At 59.7% G+C, this 21,147-nt stretch overlaps 2 protein-coding genes across 3 annotated transcripts; one reads left to right on the top strand and one right to left on the bottom strand.

The window, feature by feature from the left end:
- Positions 1-2,359: 2,359 nt before the first annotated feature.
- Positions 2,360-6,599, bottom strand: LRRC55 (leucine rich repeat containing 55). 2 transcript variants are annotated; one of them, XM_052810883.1, is made up of 3 exons: positions 4,928-5,666; positions 4,581-4,816; positions 2,360-2,903 (listed from the first exon to the last, which is right to left on the bottom strand). In XM_052810883.1, exons 1-2 carry the CDS (start codon positions 5,544-5,546, stop codon positions 4,581-4,583), a joined length of 855 nt encoding a protein of 284 aa, XP_052666843.1. In that variant the 5' UTR covers positions 5,547-5,666; the 3' UTR covers positions 2,360-2,903. The 2 variants fall into 2 exon arrangements, with proteins under 2 accessions (XP_052666843.1, XP_052666844.1); XM_052810884.1 differs by lacking the exon at positions 2,360-2,903 and adding an exon at positions 6,393-6,599 and having other exon boundaries at positions 3,671-4,816; positions 4,928-5,835.
- A 5,361-nt stretch (positions 6,600-11,960) lies between these two features.
- NLRP6 (NLR family pyrin domain containing 6) lies at positions 11,961-20,526 on the top strand. The gene is made up of 9 exons (XM_052811913.1): positions 11,961-12,303; positions 12,547-12,585; positions 12,675-14,397; positions 14,805-14,894; positions 15,175-15,348; positions 16,490-16,660; positions 16,902-17,072; positions 18,863-19,033; positions 19,899-20,526. The coding sequence occupies exons 1-9, from the start codon at positions 11,985-11,987 to the stop codon at positions 19,987-19,989; spliced, it is 2,949 nt and encodes a 982-aa protein (XP_052667873.1). The 5' UTR covers positions 11,961-11,984; the 3' UTR covers positions 19,990-20,526.
- The last annotated feature ends 621 nt before the right edge of the window (positions 20,527-21,147 follow it).

Raw genomic sequence — 21,147 nt, 5'->3', positions numbered from 1 at the left:
GGGGCACGACCAGATGTCCCCAAATTGTGTGCCGCAGGGACGTGGTGCTGGAAAAACAGGAGGTTATTCGGCATGGGGACCTTTGGTTGGAGCTAAAAGTGTGTGTGGGCTGCGGCGGGGAGATATGGGTTGATGGATGAACCAGCACGGCCCACGGGGACGGGGACAGGGATGGGGACAGGAGCCAGCTGCCCCCACGCCCCAGGGAGCCTCCCAGCCCCGAGCTGCTTTTTCAAGCTACCAAACGGCCAAGCAGGAGGTTCAACACCCCCCCCCGCCCCATCCCAGCTGGGGGGGGTGCTGAAATAATTTGGTGGTGTGCTAAGCCGGCCGATGTCCCCAGGCATCCCCTTTGAAGTGACCTCCTTGTTTACAGCCCGCTCTGGGCTGCCTTCACACGTCCCACCCCAAAGCAAACGGAGGGGGGACCCCGCACCCCTGCGCTGTGGTGGAGAGGGGGTTCCCGCTCCGATTTGTGCTGGGAAACCATGGATTTGCTGAAGCCGTGCTTCCTTGCTGCGCAGAGGTACTTTTGACAGACCTCATGGCTCAGAAATAGCCGAGAAAATAACTATGGGGTGAGAGCTGTCGGCTTCTGGAGAAGGCAGAGGGGGTGTGTGTGTCATTTTGGGTGGTCCCTGCCCTGGTGTGTCCCCCCCACACCAAGCCCTGAGCAACCCACCCAAAATATGGTCCCTGACACCTCTTGAGCAGCTGATTCTCCCTGTGTTAGGTGAAGAAAACGCTTCAGGTGGCTGTGGCAAGCGCTGGGGGGCTTTGGGGAGGCAGAGCTTAGGCTATAAATAATGAGGCAGGGGGTAAAAGAGAGAAAATTGGGTGAAATGGAAGGAGAGAGTTTGTTGGGGTTTTTTTCTCTCCTGTGTTTCCAGAGGTTCAAGCGCCTTCAGCTGGCCAAGGGGTGAAAGGTTTGGGAAGAGCTGTGGCATGGGACTCCCAAGGGTCCGGTTGTCCCCGCACCCCTGTGTGACCCTCCTGGGTTGGGGAGGGGCTGGAGAGAGGAGAAAGGACGGAGAAAGAGGGGTGGATGGAGAAGATGGGTGGAGAGAAAATTCGGGTGGCTGAGGGAGGTTTGGGAAGGGAGGTGGGGATGGAGTATGTGGAAGGATGGATGGATGGATGGATGGACGGACAGAGGTGTTCAGAGGGAGGGAGAGAAAGATGGGTGCATGGATAGAGGGTTGAGAGGTGTTGAGGGATGGATGAGAGAATGGACGGAAAGACGGATAGACAGGTGTTGGGAGGAAGGGACAGATGGGTGCATGTACAGAGGGATGACTGGATGGTGGGATGTCTGGAAGGATGGATGGAGGGATGGGCGAGTGGATGGTGGATGGATGGGTAGAAGGACACATGGACGGCTGGAGGGATGGGTGGGTGGATGGATGGGTGGAAGGACACACGGACAGATGGACAGCTGGAGGGACGGGTGGATCGACATCAGACTGGGGGGGTGACGTTTGTGGTGGGCCGGCCGGCTGCAGCAGTACAGGAGAACATGCAGGGGAGTGCCGGGAGGGGTGCAGGGGGGCACCGGCCGCCCCGCAGCCGCGGCGGCGGGTGGTGCCAACAGCCGGTGAGCAGGACGGTGCTGAGCAGGCTCACCCTCCGACGTGTGGGCAACGGGGGCTGCCACCCTCTGGCAGCTGCCCCCAACCCGCTCCCCCGGGGCCGGCTGTGCCGGTCGGATGCGGCACAGCTGCTGCCCGACCTCTCGGCTCGGGCGAGTCGAAATGGCCCCCGCGTTCCCCCCCTGCCTGCATGGCCCTGGGGCGGGAGGGGGGTCCCGGGGAGCGAGGTGACACGGAGGTGACCCGGCTGCCGGCAGCTGGGCCCCGCCGGGGCCAGGAGATGCTGCCGGAGGAATAACAGGAAGCGCCAGGAGGGGAAAAACACGGCTGATGCCTTCTGCAGGTTGTGGGCCATCGCCTTCCCAGCCCCGCACATGCGTGTCTCCACCACACACGCGTGGCCCTGCCGCACACGCGTGTCCCCGGCCCTGAGCCGGGCTGCGCTGATGCTCTTTATTGTCGAGGTTCGGCTCTGAAAAAGTGCTCGCTGTTTTACAAAAGTCCGCGGTTATAAAATGTGCTCCGTACAAAGACTGGGGAGGGGGGATTCAGCTTTTCCCCCTTCGCCTTCCCCACCCACCCATGCTGGGTGTAGTGTGGAAAGGGGAAGGAGGGAAGGAGAGAGAAGAGAAGAGAAGAGAAGAGAAGAGAAGAGAAGAGAAGAGAAGAGAAGAGAAGAGAAGAGAAGAGAAGAGAAGAGAAGAGAAGAGAAGAGAGAAGAAAAGAAAAAAGAAAAGAAAAAAGAAAAACAGTCAATAAGATGGAAAGAAAGGAAAGGAAAGGAAAAGGAAAGGATAAAGAGATATAGAAGCAATAAAATAAAAAGACAAAGAAAGAGAAGCAATAAAATAAAAAGACAAAGAGAAACAAAAGAAAAAAGAAAAAGAAAAGGAAAAAGAGGGTGAAGGTGAGGCAAATGGAAGGAGAAGCCAGGAGGAGGGCAGGGCGGCTGCCTCCATGCCCAGGTGCTCCCCAGCTGGCTGCAGGACAGGAGATGGCCATGCTGCGGGGACACCCATCGTGGGCCCTGGCACCCCCGTGGCCTGGCACGGGCGCCTGCCCGGCAGACGCTGGCAGAATCTGGCACCCAAAGGCAGGTCCCTGCCCTCCCCGCAGCGGGACAGGGAGAAGCGCGAGGGCCCGGCCATTTTTGCTTCGGAAAGAGAGAAAATGGGTCTGGCTGGAGAGCCGGGCGCTGGGGAGGTGTGTTTGCTCTTCCTCCGCTGTCGCCCCTCAGCGAGGCCAGGAACTGCCGGTGGAGGGACGCGTCTTGTCCTCGGTGTCCAGAGGGTGTTTGGGGGGGGATGTCTCAGACTTACCAAAAAGAAAAAAAAAAAAGAAAATAAAGAAAAAAGAGCCCAAATGCCCCTTCCCAGGACACAGTGCTAGGGGCTGCTGCCCTCCTGTGGGCGAGGGGCTTTGGGGTGCAGCCACGATGGGGGTGCAACCTTGCCATGGGAGCAGCCTTGCCTTCGGTGCAAGCTCGCCGTGGGTGCAACCTTGCTGCGGGTTCCACCTCACCGTGGGTGCAGCCCTGCCTCACCGCAGCTCAGGGTGGCCCATGACAGGACACCCGCCTCCCCCCAGGTCAGCACAGGATCTGGCGAGGGGCCTGGGAGCCTGAGCAAAGCCACAGCCCCATGCGGTCTTACCACTGGCACGGCACCGGGGTGATGCTGAGCTGGGCACCCAGCCTTCTGCCTCCACGCTGCTACCAGGGGTCCCAGCCCTGGGAGATGTTCGGTGGTGGGGGTGGCATCACCGAGCCAGCACATTGCCTCATTTTTCCCTGTTTTCTCCTCGGTTTTTGGTTGGTTTGGTTTTAAACTGCACCCACATCTACACTCTGCCTCCACACAGGGGGGGACATGGTAAGAAAATAAAACAACTCATGGGTAGACCCTTCTTGGGAGGTGCTGAGCCCCCCTCAGCCCCACTCCCATGCCTGACGCGCGCTGGCCGCAGGACCGGCCACAAAGATGGTGTAAAACACGCACACGGGGATGGCGGCCACCCCAGCCAGACAGAGGGGTCATTGGCTTGCTTTTTTTTTTTTTTTTTTGCTTTTTTTTTTCTTTTTTGTCTTTTTTTTTTTGGCGTTCCTTTTGCCTCCCAACCTTCCCACATCGGCAAGCAGGGACGAGGCGATGGGGTCCCCCAGCCACCGGGCGATGCTCAGTGCCCGGTTTGGCCCTGAACCTGTGTGAGACTTTGGAAGAGAAAGGCAAGGACCGAAACGTGGCTGGGAAAGCTGTCCCCGGCAGATGCTCACAGCTTGGCCCGCTGCCAGGCACGACGGCCCTGGTGCTGTCCCAGCACAGCCCGGTGTCACCGGCAAGGCGCAGGCATCCCCTGGGTCCCTCCCACAGGAGCGGTGGTGCTGAGCTGGGTGCTGGCACGGGGTCCTGGGCTTGGCTCCCCCCCCCCGGCTTTTCGGGGAGGCTGAAGAGTGTGGGCAGGATTCGGGGAGGGGCTCCACCGATGCTGCTTTCGGGCTGAAAGCGGGGATTTCCTTGGTTTTCCCCCAGGGCTGGCATCCCCCAAGGCACACGCATGCCGCTTTTGGGGGGGTCTCTCTCTCTCTCTCTCTCCCCCAAGCTGGGGGGGCTGCTCCCCAGCTGGAGCCCCCGGCCTCCACCGACTGGCACTGCGCAGAGGCTCCCGTGGGACCCCGTGCCGCTGCCTCCACCGACCCTGGGTAGCAGGAACCGGGGGGGGGGGTGGTCCAAGCTCATGGTGCTGGGGAGGGGCAATCCTGGAGGGTGCTTGCTGGGGCAAAACCTCCCCGTTTTGGGGCTAAACCTCCCTGTTCTGGGGCAAAAGGAAGAGGATCCGTCTCCCGGTCTCCCCCACCGCAGCTGGGCCGGCGTCTCCTCTCGAGGGCCACCCTGGCACAGGGGAGCGGCGGGAGGGGACGAGGACAAGGCACAGTCAGGCGTCCCTGCCGGGGCGGCCGGGCTGGGGGGACGTCGGCAACGGTGGCGGCGGTACCTAAATGTCCTCGTCCTCGCTGGCCTTGCTCCAGCGGTGGCAGCAGTTGGCGGTGATGCCCAGCAGGAAGTTGGTGGCCACCGAGGCGATGGAGACGACGAAGCCGACGAAGGCGATGAAGAGATAGTCGTCCAGCGTCAGCGTGAGGTGGCAGGCCTGGAAGCTCTCCTCCGTCAGGGAGAGCAGGGGGGCTCCCGCCACCTCGGGGGGGGCCCGGCACTCAGCCAGCTGCGAATCTGGCAGGGCGGGGGGGGGGGGGGGAACGGTGTCAGGGATGGCCGCCGGGACCCCGAAACGTGGGGCGGGCGGCGGGGTCTGGGGGGGGGGACGGGACAGGCGGCACCTACCCGACGCGCAGCGCTGGATGCGTCCCCGCAGCCATTTGAGGAAGGGCTCCATGGCGCAGCCGCACACCCAGGGGTTGCCTCCCAGGCGGAGGCCCACCAGCCCCGGCAGCCCCTCCAGGGCGTCGAGGCTGATGGCCGACAGCCCCCCGTAGCTGAGATCCAGCTCCCGCAGCTGGGCCAGCCCCCGAAAAGCTTGGGGGTGCACCCGCCGCAGGCCGGGGTTGTGGCTGAGGTCGAGGCGCAGCAGCCCGCTGGCCTCCAGGAACATGTCGGCCGCCACCAGGCTGAAGTTGTTGTAGCTGAGGTCGAGGTGGGCCAGCCGGCGAGCCCCCAGAAAGAGCCCGGCCGGCAGGGCCGCCAGCGAGTTGTTGCGCAGGTCGAGGGCCCGCAGCTGGCCGTAGCAGGCCAGGTATCCCGGCGGGATGCTGGCGATGCGGTTGTGGGCCAGGCTGAGGTTGCCGGTGTCCAGCGGCAGCTCGGGGGGCACCGAGAAGAGCCGCTGCCCGCTGCAGTCCACCGCCTGCCCGCGGCACGTGCACAGCACCGGGCAGCCCGCCCCGGCGCCCGCCGCTACCGCCGCCGCCGCCGCCGCCGCCACCAGCCAGGGGCCCAGCAGCATGGCGGGGAGGCGGCGGCGAAGCCCCACCCGGCGGGCGCCGGCGGGGAGGCCTGGACCCTCACGGGGCGGCGGGGGCCATCCCGCCGCGGGGAAAGGGCCGCCCGCCCGCTCACGCCGAGGGCTGCCGGCGGCGGCGTTCGGGAGCGGGGCCGGGCTCCGAGCTAGCAACGAGATGCTCCGGGCTTCCCGGTGGCATTCGGGGGGCGCGCTAAATTCCCCCCCCCGGGGGCACGGTGGTCTGCGAGCCCCGGGGCACCGGTGGGGCCGGCGTCCGGCCGTTTTCAGCTGCCTGCGAGGGAGAGGGGCAGGAGAAAGCCGTGCTAGCCACACGCCCTGCTGGGGGGGGCCGCGGCTCCTGCAGCCCAGGGCGGCCGTGTGGGGCACCCGCACCCTCCCCGTGCCCCCCCGTGCCAGGGGCCACTCCACTCCTCCAAGCCCCCCCCACCCGGGGATTTCGGCCAAGAAAGAGCCCCCCCTACCCTACTGACCTTGGTCAGCTCATCCTGGCTGGTGCTGGCCGGAGCCGGGGGGTGCCCGCTCCCCGGCCTCCCTGCCGGCCCCCCGCCGCCACCCGCCTCAGCCTGGTGCCAGGGATGCCCTCCCCACCCGTCTCCTGTGGGGATAACCCCCTCCCCGGCACCCACGGGGGCCCCCCCCCCGGCCTGCTCTCGCCCCCCGCCGCCTGGCCATCCTTCCTCCCTCACCCGTGCCCTCCTCGGCTCCATCCTCTCCCCACCGCCCCATCTTACTGGGGGGGAATGACGGACACCGCCACCCTGGCCACCCCCCTTCTCCACAGGCCCCCCGATCCCTCCGGCGGTGCCGGGGGTCCCCCGGGGTACTCACGCCGGCCAGGGGATGAGCAGCGGCTCGGATCCCCACGGCCGCTGGGCCTGGGCGGTGAGGCGGGGGTCCCCGGGCGGCCGCCCTCGCCCCCGTGGCCACCAAGTTGGGAGAGCGGCTCCCGCAGCCGCGGCCAAGGCTGCTGCCGAGCCTGGCAATGGGAGCAGGTCTTTCCCCACCTCCTTCCTCCCCTCCTCCTCCTCGTCCTCCCTTGTCTCTCTCTTTCTCTGTCTCTCTTTTTTTTTTTTTCTCTTTTTTTCCTTGAGGGCCAGATACTGACGTTTCGGTGTCTCTTAGCAACTGCCTCCACATCTCTGAGCAACAGGAGAGCGGGATGCAGAGCCGCCGGAGCGATGGAGACAGCGGAGGGTAGAAATGCCCCCGCCCCGGGGACACCCCAGCCGGGGGTGGGGGGGACCTGCACCCAAATGGCCGAGGCATCCAGGCGGGATGGAGCGGGAAGAGGGGTGGCCTCCTGCTCCCCCGCCACAGGCTCAGCTGGTCCCCAGCCCTCCCCGCACCCCCCCAGCCCTGGGAAGCATCCCCCATGGGATAGGGTGAATCAGGGTTTCCCGGCCTCTGAAAACAGAAACAAATTACGTATCGGCAGAGGGAAAAAATAAGGCATCCTGGATCAAACCAGGAGTGACGTTACCCGACTGTTGTCACCCCAATGCACTCAGGCCGCAGGGACCCACTGGCCCGGGGGGTTGCAGCGGTGGTGGCTGCAGCAGGGATGGCTGCATTTCCATTTAAAAGCCTACCTAACCCGGCACACAACTCCCCCTCCAGCCTGCTATAAGCTGAAACGTGGTGGGTTTGTTTTTTTTTTTTCCTGCTCGCAGACCTGGAAAATGCCTCAGGTTGATGCTGATTGTTTTGCTCCACGCGAGCTGAAAAATTCTGTTTCCCTTCTCCTTTTGGATGGGGCGGGGACAAAGCGGGTTTTAGCGAGCTGCCTTCCTCCCGGTGGCTGGCTTTTTACCATGAAAACGGCCGTTTCAGATCACAAGGGTGCCCGTGTTTTGCTCTGGAAACATTGCAACACCACAGCTATGGCATTTTTGGGAAGGAGGCACTTTCAAAACCCAACCTGCCTGGATTCGGGGCAGGGGGTTTCCTTGTTTTAATTTTCTCCTGCTGTTTTCATGGAGTTGCTCCTTTTCCCATCTGAAACCACCGGCCCGATCCCAGTATTTCAGCGGCATCGCCTGGGGGCTGTTTGCTCCCCACGTCCCGCAGGACGGCTCCTCCTCGTCACGGCGGCTTGCAGCCGCTTCTCCCCGTGGTGGGTATTAATTGGCGCTGCTTGTAGCCCGGGCTCCCAGCAGGCTTCAAGGGAAACTCCGGGAGCCAAATACACCCAGACATCCCAGGAGCCAGCTGCAGCTTAGACAGACACATAATTAGAGATAAGACCCAAGCCTGGCTGCAGATCTCTTCCCAGCATCTATTAGCGCCAAGTTCCCCCCCCCCCCAGTGTTTTGGGCTACGTTGGCAGCAAATAAACGAGCAAATTACCCCAACCGGGGCTGGTTCGCAACGGCCCTCGGGGCCAAGCGGCACAGCAGAGCTCGGCTCGCGGCCCCCTCGCCGAACCCCCTGTGGTCACAGCCACGGGGACACCGCCACGGCGGCTGGGCAGCGTCCATGACGGAGCTGCCACCCGCTCCCCTGGAGCCAGGGTTAGGATGCTCGCCTTCGGGGTGGGAAGGCTGCCCGCCACCAGCTCACCCACGGAGCCCGCCCTGTGAGAGCCCAGCCCCGTCGAAACAGCGTTTCTGGGACAAAACCACAGGCGGGAGAGCACTAGCTTTTTGGATGATCGCTCCCAGCTTGCTAGCCCCCCTTTTCAATCCCCCCCCCCTCCCCTTTTTGGGGAAGGCGTTGGCAGTAAGGCAGCCCCCTCTCCTGCAGCCAGCTCTCCGAGGCTTGGCCCCGCTTGCCCACAGCTGGGGTCACCCCAGTCCCCAGGAGCCTGGGATGGCTCCAGGGAGCCTGGCTCGATAAATCTGCCTTATATTCAGGGCTTTATCTCTGTCAGGGCAGGCAGCATCTGATAGCCCCCTTTGTTTAATCCGTATGCATTCAAGCTTTGGAGAGGAGGAGAGGAATGGTTACATCTCTTCTTTTGAAGGGTGGTCAAAGCTGTCAGTCACAAACAGGAGCTCGCCCAGCCTCCTCGGCATGTCAACAGGCAGCACAGCTCTTGGTTTGCAGCCTGAGACGGTGGCAGGACACATGGCCCAGCTGTGGGGCTCGCCGCAGCATCCTCCCGGCTCCTGGCGTGGGCTCTCACAGCACCTCTGGCCCCCCAAAAGTAAATAAGGTTTACCGTGTCCGCCTCCACTGCCACCACGGGGCCATGAAAGGGGGCTGCGGGTGATGCTGGTGGCCATACATCTTCCCATGCCAGGGAGCAACCGGGAGAGCTGGAGGAGGAGGGCTTGGGCACATCACGAGTCCTCTCCTGGCCCCCACTGCCGAGCGTGCCCACGGGTTTCACCAGCCACAAGCTTTTGCCAGAGGACCAAGGTCGGCTGGCGGCACGGCTGGGGGTTGCAGCGAGGGATGAAGCGGTTTCATTTCAGGCTGCCAGCCAGGCCCCATCCCCACACCGGTGGGAGCGGCACCCGTCAAACCACAGCCATTTCCCCCAGAGAGGCAGGAAGTTCACAGGAAGGGCAGGCGGTGAGAGCCACGAGCCGTGGCTGCGCCAAGGAGCCGGTGAAACACCGCGTGGCCCCGCATCCGCGTGCTGCTGCAGCCTGGGTCGGGGGGCAAAAAGGCCCTCGTAGGTGCTGCCGGGCAGAGCACTAAGCAGGGCGAGCACCCGTCCACCCCGAGAAAACTTGCTGCACCCACGATGTGTCTAGCTGCTGCGCCACTGATATTTAAGCAGTAAAGGTCGAGCAGACTGGCTTTCAGTTTCCCCAGCATCACTCTCAATATATTAGACCAGTTCTTAACTTTTTTTTTAGGAAAAAAAAACCCCAAACTCCACAACCATTAATGAGTTTGCACTAATTTAACCCAGCCTGAATGCCATCGCTGTAAGATGGGTAAAACTCAGGGAAATGGGAATGCGCCAGGATCCTGGCAGCAACAGGGCTTGGTTTGAGTTCAATTTGGGTCTCTCTCCATCCAATAGACACATTTTTCCTTTGGCTGACACTCTTTGTAATCACAAGCTGGAGGCAGAAATCCGAAACCCAAAGTGGCTTTTGGAGTTGAGCATGGTGCATCCATGCCAAGGTGGGGGTCTTACAACTTCAAAATGCTTTGCAATCGGCTAAGCAGGTTTTGCTCTTGTGTGATTTGTCTTCATGTTGCACAGGACGTGGCTGCAGTAAGGGTAGTTGGAGCTTTCCCTCTGAGATACTTCAGTTTTTCTCTGCAAACACTATTAACATCAGCGCCGTTGTGCAGGCAGGGGTTGTAGGTGGGGCAGCACCTTCTCTCGGTTTCTTTTCTCACCCTACACGTTGTTATCTCCTGCAAAGTTGCTTCGGAGACATTTTTGCAGTTTCAGTCTCAGAGTTGGGTTTTTGTTTTTTTTTTTGCTTCACTCCTGTGTATTTTTGCCTGCACCTAGCTCGGGGCCACAGAAGTGTTTCCTGGGGGGGGCTCAGCCACCTCACCCCCACCCACCTGCTGTCCCTGCAGTGCCAGCCACTTTTGCCCAAGAAGGTTTTGGCACTCTGACCTGCCGGCTGGCTCCCTGCAAATGGGCCGTGTTCTGACAAAGCCACTCATGGCTGTTAGCTTACAGCTCATTTTCATTGCCAGGAGCGTGCACATGGCTGGCAGGGGGGGATTGCAACTCCAATTCAGCCCGAATTTCACCCTCAGGGCTGCTCCTCAGCCTGCCCCTTCCCCTGGCAGCAGCTCTGGTGGATCCCACTAGATTTTTTGGTCTGTTACCCGTATGGCAGCCTGAGTTTTTGAAGCGTTTTGCTTGACCAAAAAGCCCGTGGTGTGACTTGGTCCTATGGCAGGACCCCGCTGCCTGTTTAAGTCCCCAGCAGAGAGCAGAGCCACCTCCACCATCTGGTGATGGGCCAGCCGACCAGAGCCTTCCCTGGAGTTGGGACACCAGGACTGATGTTCAGCTCCGTGGCGGGATGAATTCCAGGAAGTGGCAAAGCCACCGCCAACCCTCCAGCTGGCCCAGCCCCGGCTGTTTTGGCTCACTGGCATGTCCCAGGCTGTGCAGGACTTGACAGCAGCCGAGCTGCCGCAGCTGGCTGCCGAGGTCTGCATGCTTTCAGCGCAACCCTCTGCTGCAGCGCGAGAAGGAAGGAGCTGGTGCTAAGAAGAAAAGAGAAGAAAAGGGGAAAATAGATGAGGTGCAGAAAGGTCATGAAGTGTGAGAACCTTGACCTGAGAGGGAAGGAACTGTGGCACCCTTTGAAAGTGAAACTGTGCCCATACAGGAAATCGGAGCGCTTGCACGGCTCACCGGCTTGGTTTTGTCGGTACAGTGAAGGACTCCAGCCATCCCATCCTGATGGCATGATGGCACTGCACAGCGGGTCCCACACAAGCTGAAGCAGCCTTGTTCCAGAGCAGGGACAGCTGCCCGGCTGTGACCCTGGTGGGACAGTGGTTCTTCTGGTGGGGACATGGATGTCCTTGTGGGGATATGCCTCTCCTGGTGAGGACACCAATCTCCTGGTAGGGACGCGGCTCTCCTGGTGGGGACATGGCTCTATTGGTGAGGATGATACTCTCCTGGTGAGGACATTGCTCTTCTGGTGGGGACACTGCTCTGCTGGTAGGTCCACTGCTTTCCTGGTGAGGACGTTGCTCTGCTGGTGGGGACACCGCTTTACTGCTAGTTCCACTGCTTTCCTGGTGGGGACGTCGCTCTGCTGGTGGGGACACCGCTTTACTGCTAGTTCCACTGCTTTCCTGGTAGGGATATCGCTCTGCTGGTGGGGACACTGCTTTCCTGCTAGTTCCACTGCTTTCCTGGTGGGGACGTCGCTCTGCTGGTGGGGACACCGCTTTACTGCTAGTTCCACTGCTTTCCTGGTGGGGACGTCGCTCTGCTGGTGGGGACACCGCTTTACTGCTAGTTCCACTGCTTTCCTGGTAGGGATATCGCTCTGCTGGTGGGGACACTGCTCTGCTGGTGGGGACACTGCTTTCTTGGTGGAGTATGGCTCTCCTGGCAGGGACATTTTTCTCCTGGTGCGGACATAGCTCTCCCAGCAGGGACACTGCTCACGTGGTGGGACATGGCTCTAGTGAGGCTTTGGTGGCAAGCCCCTGGACTGCTGCCCCGCTGCTCCTCATGCTCATGCTGGCGGGGATGGTTTGGGCTGGGGAAGCAGGCAGGGGTACAGCAGGCAGGACCGTGGTGCCTGGTTGGGGACAGCCAGCTCCACAGCCCTGGCCCCTGGGGAGCAGAGCAGGGAGGATGAGGCTGCGGGGGAGCAGGGGGCACAGCTCCCCTAGGGCAGAGACAGCATGACTGGGATGGGGCTGGGCCGTGGGGCTGGGGTGGCTTCTGACAGAATGGTTCCCCAAACCTTGTCCCCCCATCACAGGCACAGGGCCACGTGTTAGCCGGGTGTGGGGGCTCTCCCCATGGGGTTGCGTGGCAGCAGGAACTGCGCCCCAAGCAGAGACAGCCCCCAGGGCACTGCTGGGGAGCTGCTGCTCCGGGCCCTGGAAGAGCTCTCTGAGCTGGACTTTAAAAAATTTCGGGATGCGCTGGCACATGGAGACCTGCGGGGCAGGACCTGCATTCCCTGGGGGCGGCTGGAGAAGGCTGACTGGACGGATACAAAGAACCTCATGTTGGATTTCTACGGCGGGGAGGACGCCCTGGATGTGGCGATAGCCGTCTTTGAGCGCATCCAGCTCCGCAACGCTGCCGCCCTGCTCCGGGAAAGCAGAGAGAAAGGTGGGAAGGCTGAGCGGCTCCCCAGTGAGTACAGCATCCTGTCGGGTCCCAGGCACCATGTCCTGGGGGCTGTGTCTGCAAGAGCCCATGTTTGGGGCCATGAGGATGCTACGGAAAGGGTGGTGGGTTGGGGGTCCCTGTGGTAGGGTGCAGGGGGCTCCTCCAGGGATGAAGTGATGGAAGAGGCTTTGGGGGTGTTGGGTGCTCAGTGATGCTGCCCACTAACACCACTTTCTCTTCCAGCCCTGGGGCCTGCTCCTCTGTGGGGTTCATCGTCATCAGGTAGGCGCCAGCAGGGAGAAGCGTGGGGGGCTCTGCCGCCGCTCGCCCCACACTCCGCAGACGTGTGAGGTGGCCTCCCGCCCTTCCAGATTACCAGAGGAATTACAAAAAAGCCATATGCCAGGCATACAGCCGCATAAAGGACCAAAATGCCCGGATGGGTGATGACGTAAGCCTGAACGCCAGGTACTCAAAGCTGGTGATCGTCAACAAGCACCGTGACGAAGAGCAACGGGAGCACGAGATCATGGCCATGGGACGGAGGCACGCAGAGATCATGAAGGAGCAAGCCAGTTCCTCCATCGCTGTCAGCGACCTCTTCAAGCCTGGCCCCGATGGCTGGACCCCCAAGGTGGTTGTGCTCCTGGGAGCTGCAGGTGTGGGCAAGACGATGACAGCCAGGAAGATCATGCTGGACTGGGCGTCCAACAAGATGTTTGTGGAGTTTGACTACGTCTTCTACATCCACTGCCGGGAGGGCAATCTCCTCACCAGCCCAGCCAGTGTGGCCAACCTCATCACCCAGTGCTATCCTGGCAGCTCTCCACCACTTGGCGAGATGCTGAGGCAGCCGGAGAGGCTCCTCTTTGTGATCGATGGCTTTGACGAGTTCCGCTTTTCCTTTGACCTGCCCCAGTCCGAGCTGTGCTTCAAGCCCTGGGAGGAGAGGCCAGTGGAAATCATCCTGAGCAGCCTTTTCCGCAGGATGCTCCTGCCCGAATGCTCCCTGCTCATCACCACAAGGCCAGCTGCCCTGCAGAAACTGGGCAAGTGCCTGGAGTGTGAGCGCTATGCTGAAATCCTGGGGTTTTCGGAGGCGGAGAGGAAGGAGTATTTCCACAAGTTTTTTGATAATGCGGAGCAGGCAGCTGCCGCCTTCCAGTTCGTCAGAGGGAACGAGACACTCTTCACCATGTGCCTGGTGCCCATCGTGTGCTGGATCGTCTGCACTGTCATGAAGCAGCAGCTCGGCCGCACCGGGGGTCTCGCCCAAAGCCTGAAGACAACGACAAGGATCTACATCCTTTACCTTTCTGCCCTGCTCCGGTCTCTGAGCAGCCAGCTGAAGCAAGGCATGCCCAGGGTGCTCAGAAAGCTGTGTTGCCTGGCAGCTGATGGCATCTGGAAGCAGAAGGTCCTCTTTGAGGAGAAGGAGGTGCAGGGCTATGCACTGGACCAGCTAGAAGCCCTCCCGCTCCTCCTCAACGAGCACCTCTTCCAGAAGGACATCTCCTGCGTCAGCACCTACAGCTTCATCCACCTCAGCTTCCAGGAGTTTTTTGCGGCGCTGTTCTACCTGCTAGAAGATGAAGGGGAGGCACAGGACCTCCCCGCCGGTCCCAGCAGGGACGTGAAGGAGCTGCTGGAGAGCTACGGCAACTCCAGGAACTACTTCATGCTAACCGTGCGGTTCCTCTTCGGGCTCTTAAATGAGGAACACAGGAGGGAGCTGGAGGAGGAGATGGGGTGTAAAATCGCACCCAGGATTACACAGGAATTACTGGCATGGCTTCAAACCAGCCAGAAAACAGCCCTAGCTCTTCTGATGCAGGAGACGGCGGTGATCCGTGAGCTGGAGGTCTGCCACTGTCTGTACGAGCTCCAGGACAAGCGTTTTGTGGCGGCTGCCTTGGATCCTTTCACAGGCGTGTACCTACGAGGGCTCAACCTTAACCGCTTTGATCAGCTGGTCCTTTCCTTCAGCATAAAACACTTCCCCAAGCTGGAGTCGCTTGACCTGGGGCACTGCTCCTTTCTGTGGGATGACCCCGAGGACTCTGCGGGCCCGCAGCCGGCCAAGCAGGCGTATCGGTGCGTAAGGTCCCAAGCCGCAAAGTGGCGAATCCCTTAGAGCCCAAAGAGCTGTGATGACTCTGCGGAGGAGCCTACAGCAAGGCTGGTCCTCCCGCCACGCCAGGCACATCGGCAAGGGGCTACAGGTGTGACCTAGGGACACAGCCGGCGGCCAAGGAGCATACTGGAATAGGGATAGAAATAGGAATAGTTTAGGAATAGGGCTAGGACTAGGAGTAGGATAGAATAGAATAGAATAGAATAGAATAGAATAGAATAGAACAGAACAGGAATAGAATAGGATAGGATAGGAACAGGGGTAGGATAGGAATGGGAATAGAATAGGAAAGGAATTGACTAGGATAGGAACAGACTAGGAGTAGGAGTAGGAATAGGAATAGGATGCATCTCTTCTTTCTTTTCAGGGAAAAACAGCAAGAGGAGGGGAAGCAGTCACCCATCCACCTGCTTTGTCAAGCATTGGAAAAATCAGGCTGTAAATTAAAGATGTTAAGGTACATTGCTCTTCTCAGCTGGGTGAAATGGGAAAACAAGTAAACCCCAGACAGCCCTGCTGGGTCTCCTTGCTGCACGGGGAGGATGACCACGTGCCGCCACAGCTTGCTGCATGGTGGGATGGGCTGCTGTCCTGCTCCTGGGAGGCCATCCGTGAAGACCAGTCCAGTTTGTGGATGTCATCAGTGGTGGCTATCTCGGCGAGGGGTTTGTTGGTGTGTCCATGTGGCAGGGCAGCTGTGCCGAGCCCCGTGGCTCCTCTCTGCGTCTCTCTTGCAGGTTTGATCGGTGTCAGCTCACAAGCGCCTGCTGCGCGTCTCTGGCCTCCGTTCTCAGTGTAAATCCCACCCTGACGGAGCTGGACCTGGCTGGGAATGAAGACCTGAGGGACAGTGGCGTGAAGCTGCTGTGTGAGGGGCTGAGGTGCGGCGCCTGCCAGCTGCAGACAATGCGGTAAGGGACGTTGTGAGCTCCAGGAGGCTGCAGGACCATTTGTCTCTTCTCTTTGTGAGCCTGCAAGAGGGAGAAAAAAAGAAAAAAGAAATGAGAAAGGCCCATTTACTGATGCTGCTGTTGCCAAAGATAGCTTGAGGCATCGCAGACCTACTTGTTGCAGGGGCCTGACCTTTATTATTGCCTTTTCCATCAATATAATTTAGTTCCGCATTTTTAAATGAATGAGTCTCTGCTAGGACGCTGCAGGAAAATAAGGGAGAGAACTGATTTTCAGTGCCGAGGCCAGATGGAGAAGTTAGAGGAGAGCTCTGTGCTACTGTGCCTGCTGTTTGTTTGTCTGTGGATGTCTGTGCACCCCAGACACCTTCTCCCTGGGCTCTTGACCTGCAGCTGCAGGTGTTTTCGGGTCCCTGTGTGCCTGGGCACGGACAGGGCTGGCCATGCACCATGCAGAAACATGTAATTGCAGAAGTGGATTCACCTCAGAGACCGTTTCTGGGAAGGGGATGAACCATCCCTTAGTGGTATCTGCATTTTCCCCTCCTTTTTTTTTTTTTTTTTTTGGTGTTTCCATTGCCCCCTGGTATAGATTCAGCCTGGACAATAAGATTTGAAAGAGGGAATCTCTCTGAAACTTCAAAAGTGAGGCAGGTTAATCTCACCCATTCAAGCAATATTAATTGTTTGCCCCCCAGACCTTTACTCCCTGGTCGAGCAGACACTGTGTGGTTGCCTTACCTGTCCATTCCCACACTCTGGCACAGCAGCATCGCTGCCGGGTACTGTCTTGCGGCTGCACTTTGGCATTTTGTCCCTTAGCGTCTGCAGATTTGGGTTCTGTTTTGCACTCTGGAGAATGTTTGAGCTGCTCTCAGCCTCACTGTGCCCAGGGATGCCAAACAAGGAAACACCAGTGAACACCAGTACAGGCATACCAGCTTTGGGAGAGGGATGGGGAGAGGGCAGTGAGATGCTCTCCTCTCTTTTCCAACACAGTGTCCCCAGAGCCGCTGCAGGAGCTATGTCCATGCCTGGACCAAGGCAGGGGACACTGGCCAGGTCTCCTCTGACCTGGGGCGATGGAAAGGCGGGCCGAAGCGCTGGCGGGCGGGCAGCCTCACCGCCGTCTCTCCCTCAGGTTGGGCTGCTGCAACCTCACGGCCACCGGCTGCAAGGACCTCGCCGCCGTGCTGGGCACCATGCCCAGCCTGGCGCAGCTGGACCTGAGCGACAATCCCTTGGAGGACAGCGGCATGCGGGAGCTGTGCAGGGCACTAGCAGGACCCGGCTGCAGCATGCAAAAGCTCTGGTAATGGGCGTCGGGCTGGTGGGTCCTGCTTTGTTCCCGGCGGACGCCTTTTGGGGGGTCACTGCGGCCGGGTGTGCAGGGTGCTGCTCTGCCCCTGCTGCGCCACGTCGCTCCCCCTGAGCGCTGCTAATTAAACAGCCTGACCACAACCCCGGGCTCAAAAAGCAGTGGGTGATTTTCAGAGAGAAGTGGCTGCCAGGGGGTCGAGACCAGCTTAGCCACGGTACTGTCCCCCGCGCAGGCTGTGGCAGTGCCGGCTGACGGAGGCGAGCTGCGGGGCTCTCGCTGCGGTGCTCGCCGCCAGCCCCAGCCTGACGGAGCTGCACCTGGGGGACAACGAGCTGGGGGACGGAGGTGTGCGGCGGCTGTGCGAGGGCCTGCGGGATCCTGCCTGCCGGCTGCAGATGCTGAGGTGAGGGGTTCCCGGGGGGGGACATCGCTGGGTGGGCACCAGGACCCTCTACAAGCGGGATGTCTGCAAGTCAAAAATAGAAAGCAATTGCTGTCTAGCGCTCAGAGGACGTAATGCGCTCCTGGGCTGTGCAGCACCGCGCTGGCTGCCCTCCTAAGACCTGCAGGGCAAAGGTGACGTGCCATCTTTCACCAGGGCCACCACCACTGAGACAGCTCTGTTTTTCCCATCTGCTTTTAAACTTGAGCTTCTTACCCTCTTTTCCCCTGGAGCTACAAATGAGCTGCATCTCAGCCATCCTGTGAGCACAGGTAGCAGAAAGCCAGGCAGGAGAACAGGCTGCAGAGGGGCCGCACAGCAAGAGTGGTAAAATTGGAGTCGGTGGCATTTCCCAGGGCTCAGGCAACGTCTCCCCACCTGCACAGACCCCCTGGGAAAAGGAGTCTGACCTGGCCTGGTGGAGGCACTGAAGGCAGGGTAGCTAACTGGGGGTGGTGAGCAGCACCTTTGCTTTGAACTGTGTTGGGGCCAGAGAGGAGGGAGATGGGTGATGCAGCTCTTCAGTCTGGCAGCGGTTTTAAGCTCCTGAGCTCCAGTAGTGATGCTGAGCCAAGGGGAGGGGGGCTGTAGTGCCCCTGGATAGGAGATGCGGCTCTGCTGGGGCAGGTGGCAGCTTCTAGGTCCTGAAGGACCTGAGAAACCCCTCGCCACTAGCCAGTGCCTTCAGGGTGCTGCTCACACCTGTAAGTACAGGAGTCAAAGAGGAAAAACCTACAAGATTTGGGAGGAAATGTAGAAGCAAGGTACCTTGCAAGCGGGGCCAGTTTCTCTCTGTTGAGATATTCTCCTCCCTGTTGGCCCCGGGGCAAAGGTGCCATCAGTGCGGATGGGTGCTGTGAGCACTGTCCCCACAGATCAGCGGGCAGCGGGGCTGATGGGCTGCCACAGCAGCCATGACAATGCCCCTCTCCTCTGCCTGTGCCCCGCGCAGGCTGTGGCAGTGCCGGTTGACGGAGGCGAGCTGCGGGACTCTCGCTGCGGTGCTCACCACCAGCCGCAGCCTGACGGAGCTGCACCTGGGGGACAACGAGCTGGGGGACGGAGGTGTGCGGCGGCTGTGCGAGGGCCTGCGGGATCCTGCCTGCCAGCTGCAGATGCTGAGGTGAGGGGCTCCTGGGGGCTGCTGGGGCTGGGAAGATTCTCTCTGCAGGGATCTGCCAGTCACCTGTGCTCCCCTGATGAGTCTCCCTGTGGCTGGTCACCATCCCTTGCCAGGGCAGTTTGAACACGTTCAGGTGAGTGCCAAGAGCTTCAATAGGCAGGGTGCTAACAGCTTAAAAATATAAAATTATTTCTCTATTACCTATATGAGATTATTTATCATCACCCAGATGAGATAACTAGGATTTAAAGCTCTCCCAGGCAAAGCAGCAGTATGCTCACTGCCCCAGCTGCAGCTATTCCACCCAGCAGCAGATTTCAGGTGCACGTATATAGTCGTTTCCTCCTTAAAGACCACCCCAATCCTATTTTGTGTTGTGAGAAGCAATCAAAGGGTACCCCAGTCAAGAGGAAGCCCAGTCCTGCCTGTGCCCATCTGAAGGGATGTTCCCAGACACCTCACAAGATGCCCAGAGGAAGGCTTTGGAAAAAGTCCTCCCTGGAAGCTATTTCCAGGCATCCAGAGGACCTGGGCTGGCTGAGTAGGTAGCACAGGCAAGGTTTCTGGCTGTGAAGGACTGTGCATGAAATGTCCAAATGTCTCCTTTCTCCAAACACCTCCCTGGCAGTCTGTGGCAGTGCCGACTCACCGGCGCCTGCTGCGAGGACCTCTGCGCCGTGCTCAGCACCAGCCGGAGCTTGGAGCATCTGGACCTGAGTGAGAACGACCTGGGAGATGGCTGTGTGCAGCTCCTGTGCGAGACGCTCAGGCATCCCACCAGCTTCTTGCAGAGACTTTGGTAAGGGACTTTTGGCTCCTTTGGGCATTGCCCTGGCTGCAGTGCTCCTCCGGCCACGGGGCTGCTCCCCGTGGGAACTAGGACAGACCAAGCATGACGTGAGCCTCCTCACGCCACAGCTCCCAGCCTGCCCTGCGAGGTGGGAGAGTGTTTTCTGTGAAGCTATGGCTGCTCCCGGTGCCCTTCTCTGAAGGCGTCCTGGGACGGCGAGGTGCTGGGCGGCTCAATCTGGAGAGCACCGCATGGCAGCCAGAGCTGGCTCTGCCTCCTGACAGCTAGCAGGCAGCTGCCCTGCCACTCCCCCCAGCTCTGCCAACTGCTCACTTCTGGAATTAGCGTGATGAGACCTACTGCCTTCCTAAAGCAGCTGGTGATGTCTCAAGACACGCTGCTAATGCACAAAACTGGGGGGGATGACATGTTTCATCAGCCCCAAAGCAGGCAGCAGAGATGGGTGCTCCATGTGATGGCACCTTTCCTGCCCTGAGACTGGCCCTGCTGATGCCAAGTCCTTGCCCAGTGTGGTGGGCAGAGGCAAGGCAGGGGTTGCCTTCACCCAGCCAAGTGAATGCTGCGACCATGGACCCCAACTCTGGCTGCCAGGGCAGGACCCTGTGGGGTGCCCAGTGCCTCGCTGGAGCTGTGGTTACCCAATGGAGAGAGCTCCATGGACCAGCCCTAGCCTCAGTCTCCCCCAGGCTCTCTGCTTGCTGAAGCAGAAAAAGCTGGCTAGGACAGGGGCCAGACAACACCAGAACCCCCCCCCACGCTGGCTGCTTTTTGTCCTTTTTTTTGGCTGTGCAATATCATGGCCAACAGTCAATAGCTTGGGTGGATTTAACCTCTTTCCTTCTCCTCTCCAAAGGTTGAAGAAATCTGGATTAAACGAAGAGACGTTACAGAAGCTGGCTGCTCTCAAAGACGTAAACCCCAACCTGAATATACAATACATCTGACAAACAGGACTTGTTCCAGCAAGGGGCTCTGGCCTGGCAGCTCACTGACAGAGCTTGCACATGCGTTGTTAAGAGGGGATGAGGGGTCTGGGAGACGTTTCCTCTATTTATGAGAGGTCAGTTTAGTGCTGAAAGCACCTTCCAACAGGAATGGCTGGGCTCTGGTTGATCCTCCTGAGGAGTGCAGGAATTGCCACCTGGAGCTGAGATGTGTTCGTGCATTACAGGTCCAGAGAGAACCTGCTCCAAGGTCCTGGGTGGGTGGGAAGGAGCAGGGCTGAGGCTGTGGGAAACCGGCATGAGGCAATGGATGAGTCTGAAACTTCAGTGTTTGGTCCCCACTGCTGGGAGTGCCCAAAACACACCTTGGCTGCAGAGATTTTTATTCACTACCCATGGTTCATTCACTGTGATTTGTATATTGATGAGGGTTTCTGTATTTCTGCCTGATCCTGTACTTTCTAAGAAGGTCTTCTCCCTCTCCTTTTTGGCCATGTACTTATTATGAAGAATGCTTGTGTTATACCCATGTGAAATAAAGATCACCTCCCAGAAATCTCTTCATGCTGTGACGTTTCCATTTGTTCCTGTGTCAGCAGCAATGCCCCAGGACCTCTCCCAGGGTCCAGGCAGTCCCCAGGGATGCTGTCCAGGCCCATGGTCTGTTTTCTCTCCCGTTATTGGGAGCACCACTATGCAACCGAACAGAGAGTTGGATTAACGAAGCACAAATCTGTTTAAACTTCCCGGTCACTCTGAGGACCAGCACAGCTCTCACCATGGGTAAGAACGATGCTTCTTTTCCTCCCCCGTGACCGAGTTCTGGCTCTCAGCCCCAATCCTGAGCTCCAGATCCCTGTGTCTGCTGAGGTGACACCTGGGACCACACTCTGTCCCCAGAGCCTGGTCCTGCTCAGCCCTCGTCAGAGCCCTGCAGGCAGTGGGACCAGCAGCTCTCCTCCCCAGGCACCAGGAATACAGAGAAGGAGAGGTGACAGTGCCAGCTCCCACCCTCCAGCCAGTGGCACCAGCCCGATGCCCGAACTGGGGCTGCACAGGGGACCAGACCTCCCAGGTCCCTTCACAGCCTGGCAGGGCTCCGCCGACTTCTCGGCCCAGCCAATTTCACATCCTCCAAAATTGCTTCGTGGCTTTTGT

Source organism: Harpia harpyja, chromosome 16, assembly GCF_026419915.1.
Source record: "Harpia harpyja isolate bHarHar1 chromosome 16, bHarHar1 primary haplotype, whole genome shotgun sequence".
Taxonomy (NCBI): domain Eukaryota; kingdom Metazoa; phylum Chordata; class Aves; order Accipitriformes; family Accipitridae; genus Harpia; species Harpia harpyja.
The sequence above is the reverse complement of the archived record's forward strand: the minus strand, read 5'-3'. Positions and strand labels throughout refer to the sequence as shown.

Excerpts from the sequence above, each read along its gene's own strand:
- NLRP6 (XM_052811913.1), top strand. The coding sequence starts at position 11,985 with ATGGGGTTGCGTGGCAGCAGGAACTGCGCCCCAAGCAGAGACAGCCCC. Across the intron at positions 12,304-12,546 it reads CCGGGAAAGCAGAGAGAAAG|CCCTGGGGCCTGCTCCTCTG; the intron begins GTGGGAAGGCTG and ends TTTCTCTTCCAG. Across the intron at positions 14,398-14,804 it reads CCGGCCAAGCAGGCGTATCG|GGAAAAACAGCAAGAGGAGG; the intron begins GTGCGTAAGGTC and ends CTTTCTTTTCAG.
- LRRC55 (XM_052810884.1), bottom strand. The coding sequence starts at position 5,546 with ATGCTGCTGGGCCCCTGGCTGGTGGCGGCGGCGGCGGCGGCGGCGGTA. Across the intron at positions 4,817-4,927 it reads CATCCAGCGCTGCGCGTCGG|ATTCGCAGCTGGCTGAGTGC; the intron begins GTAGGTGCCGCC and ends CCGCCCTGCCAG.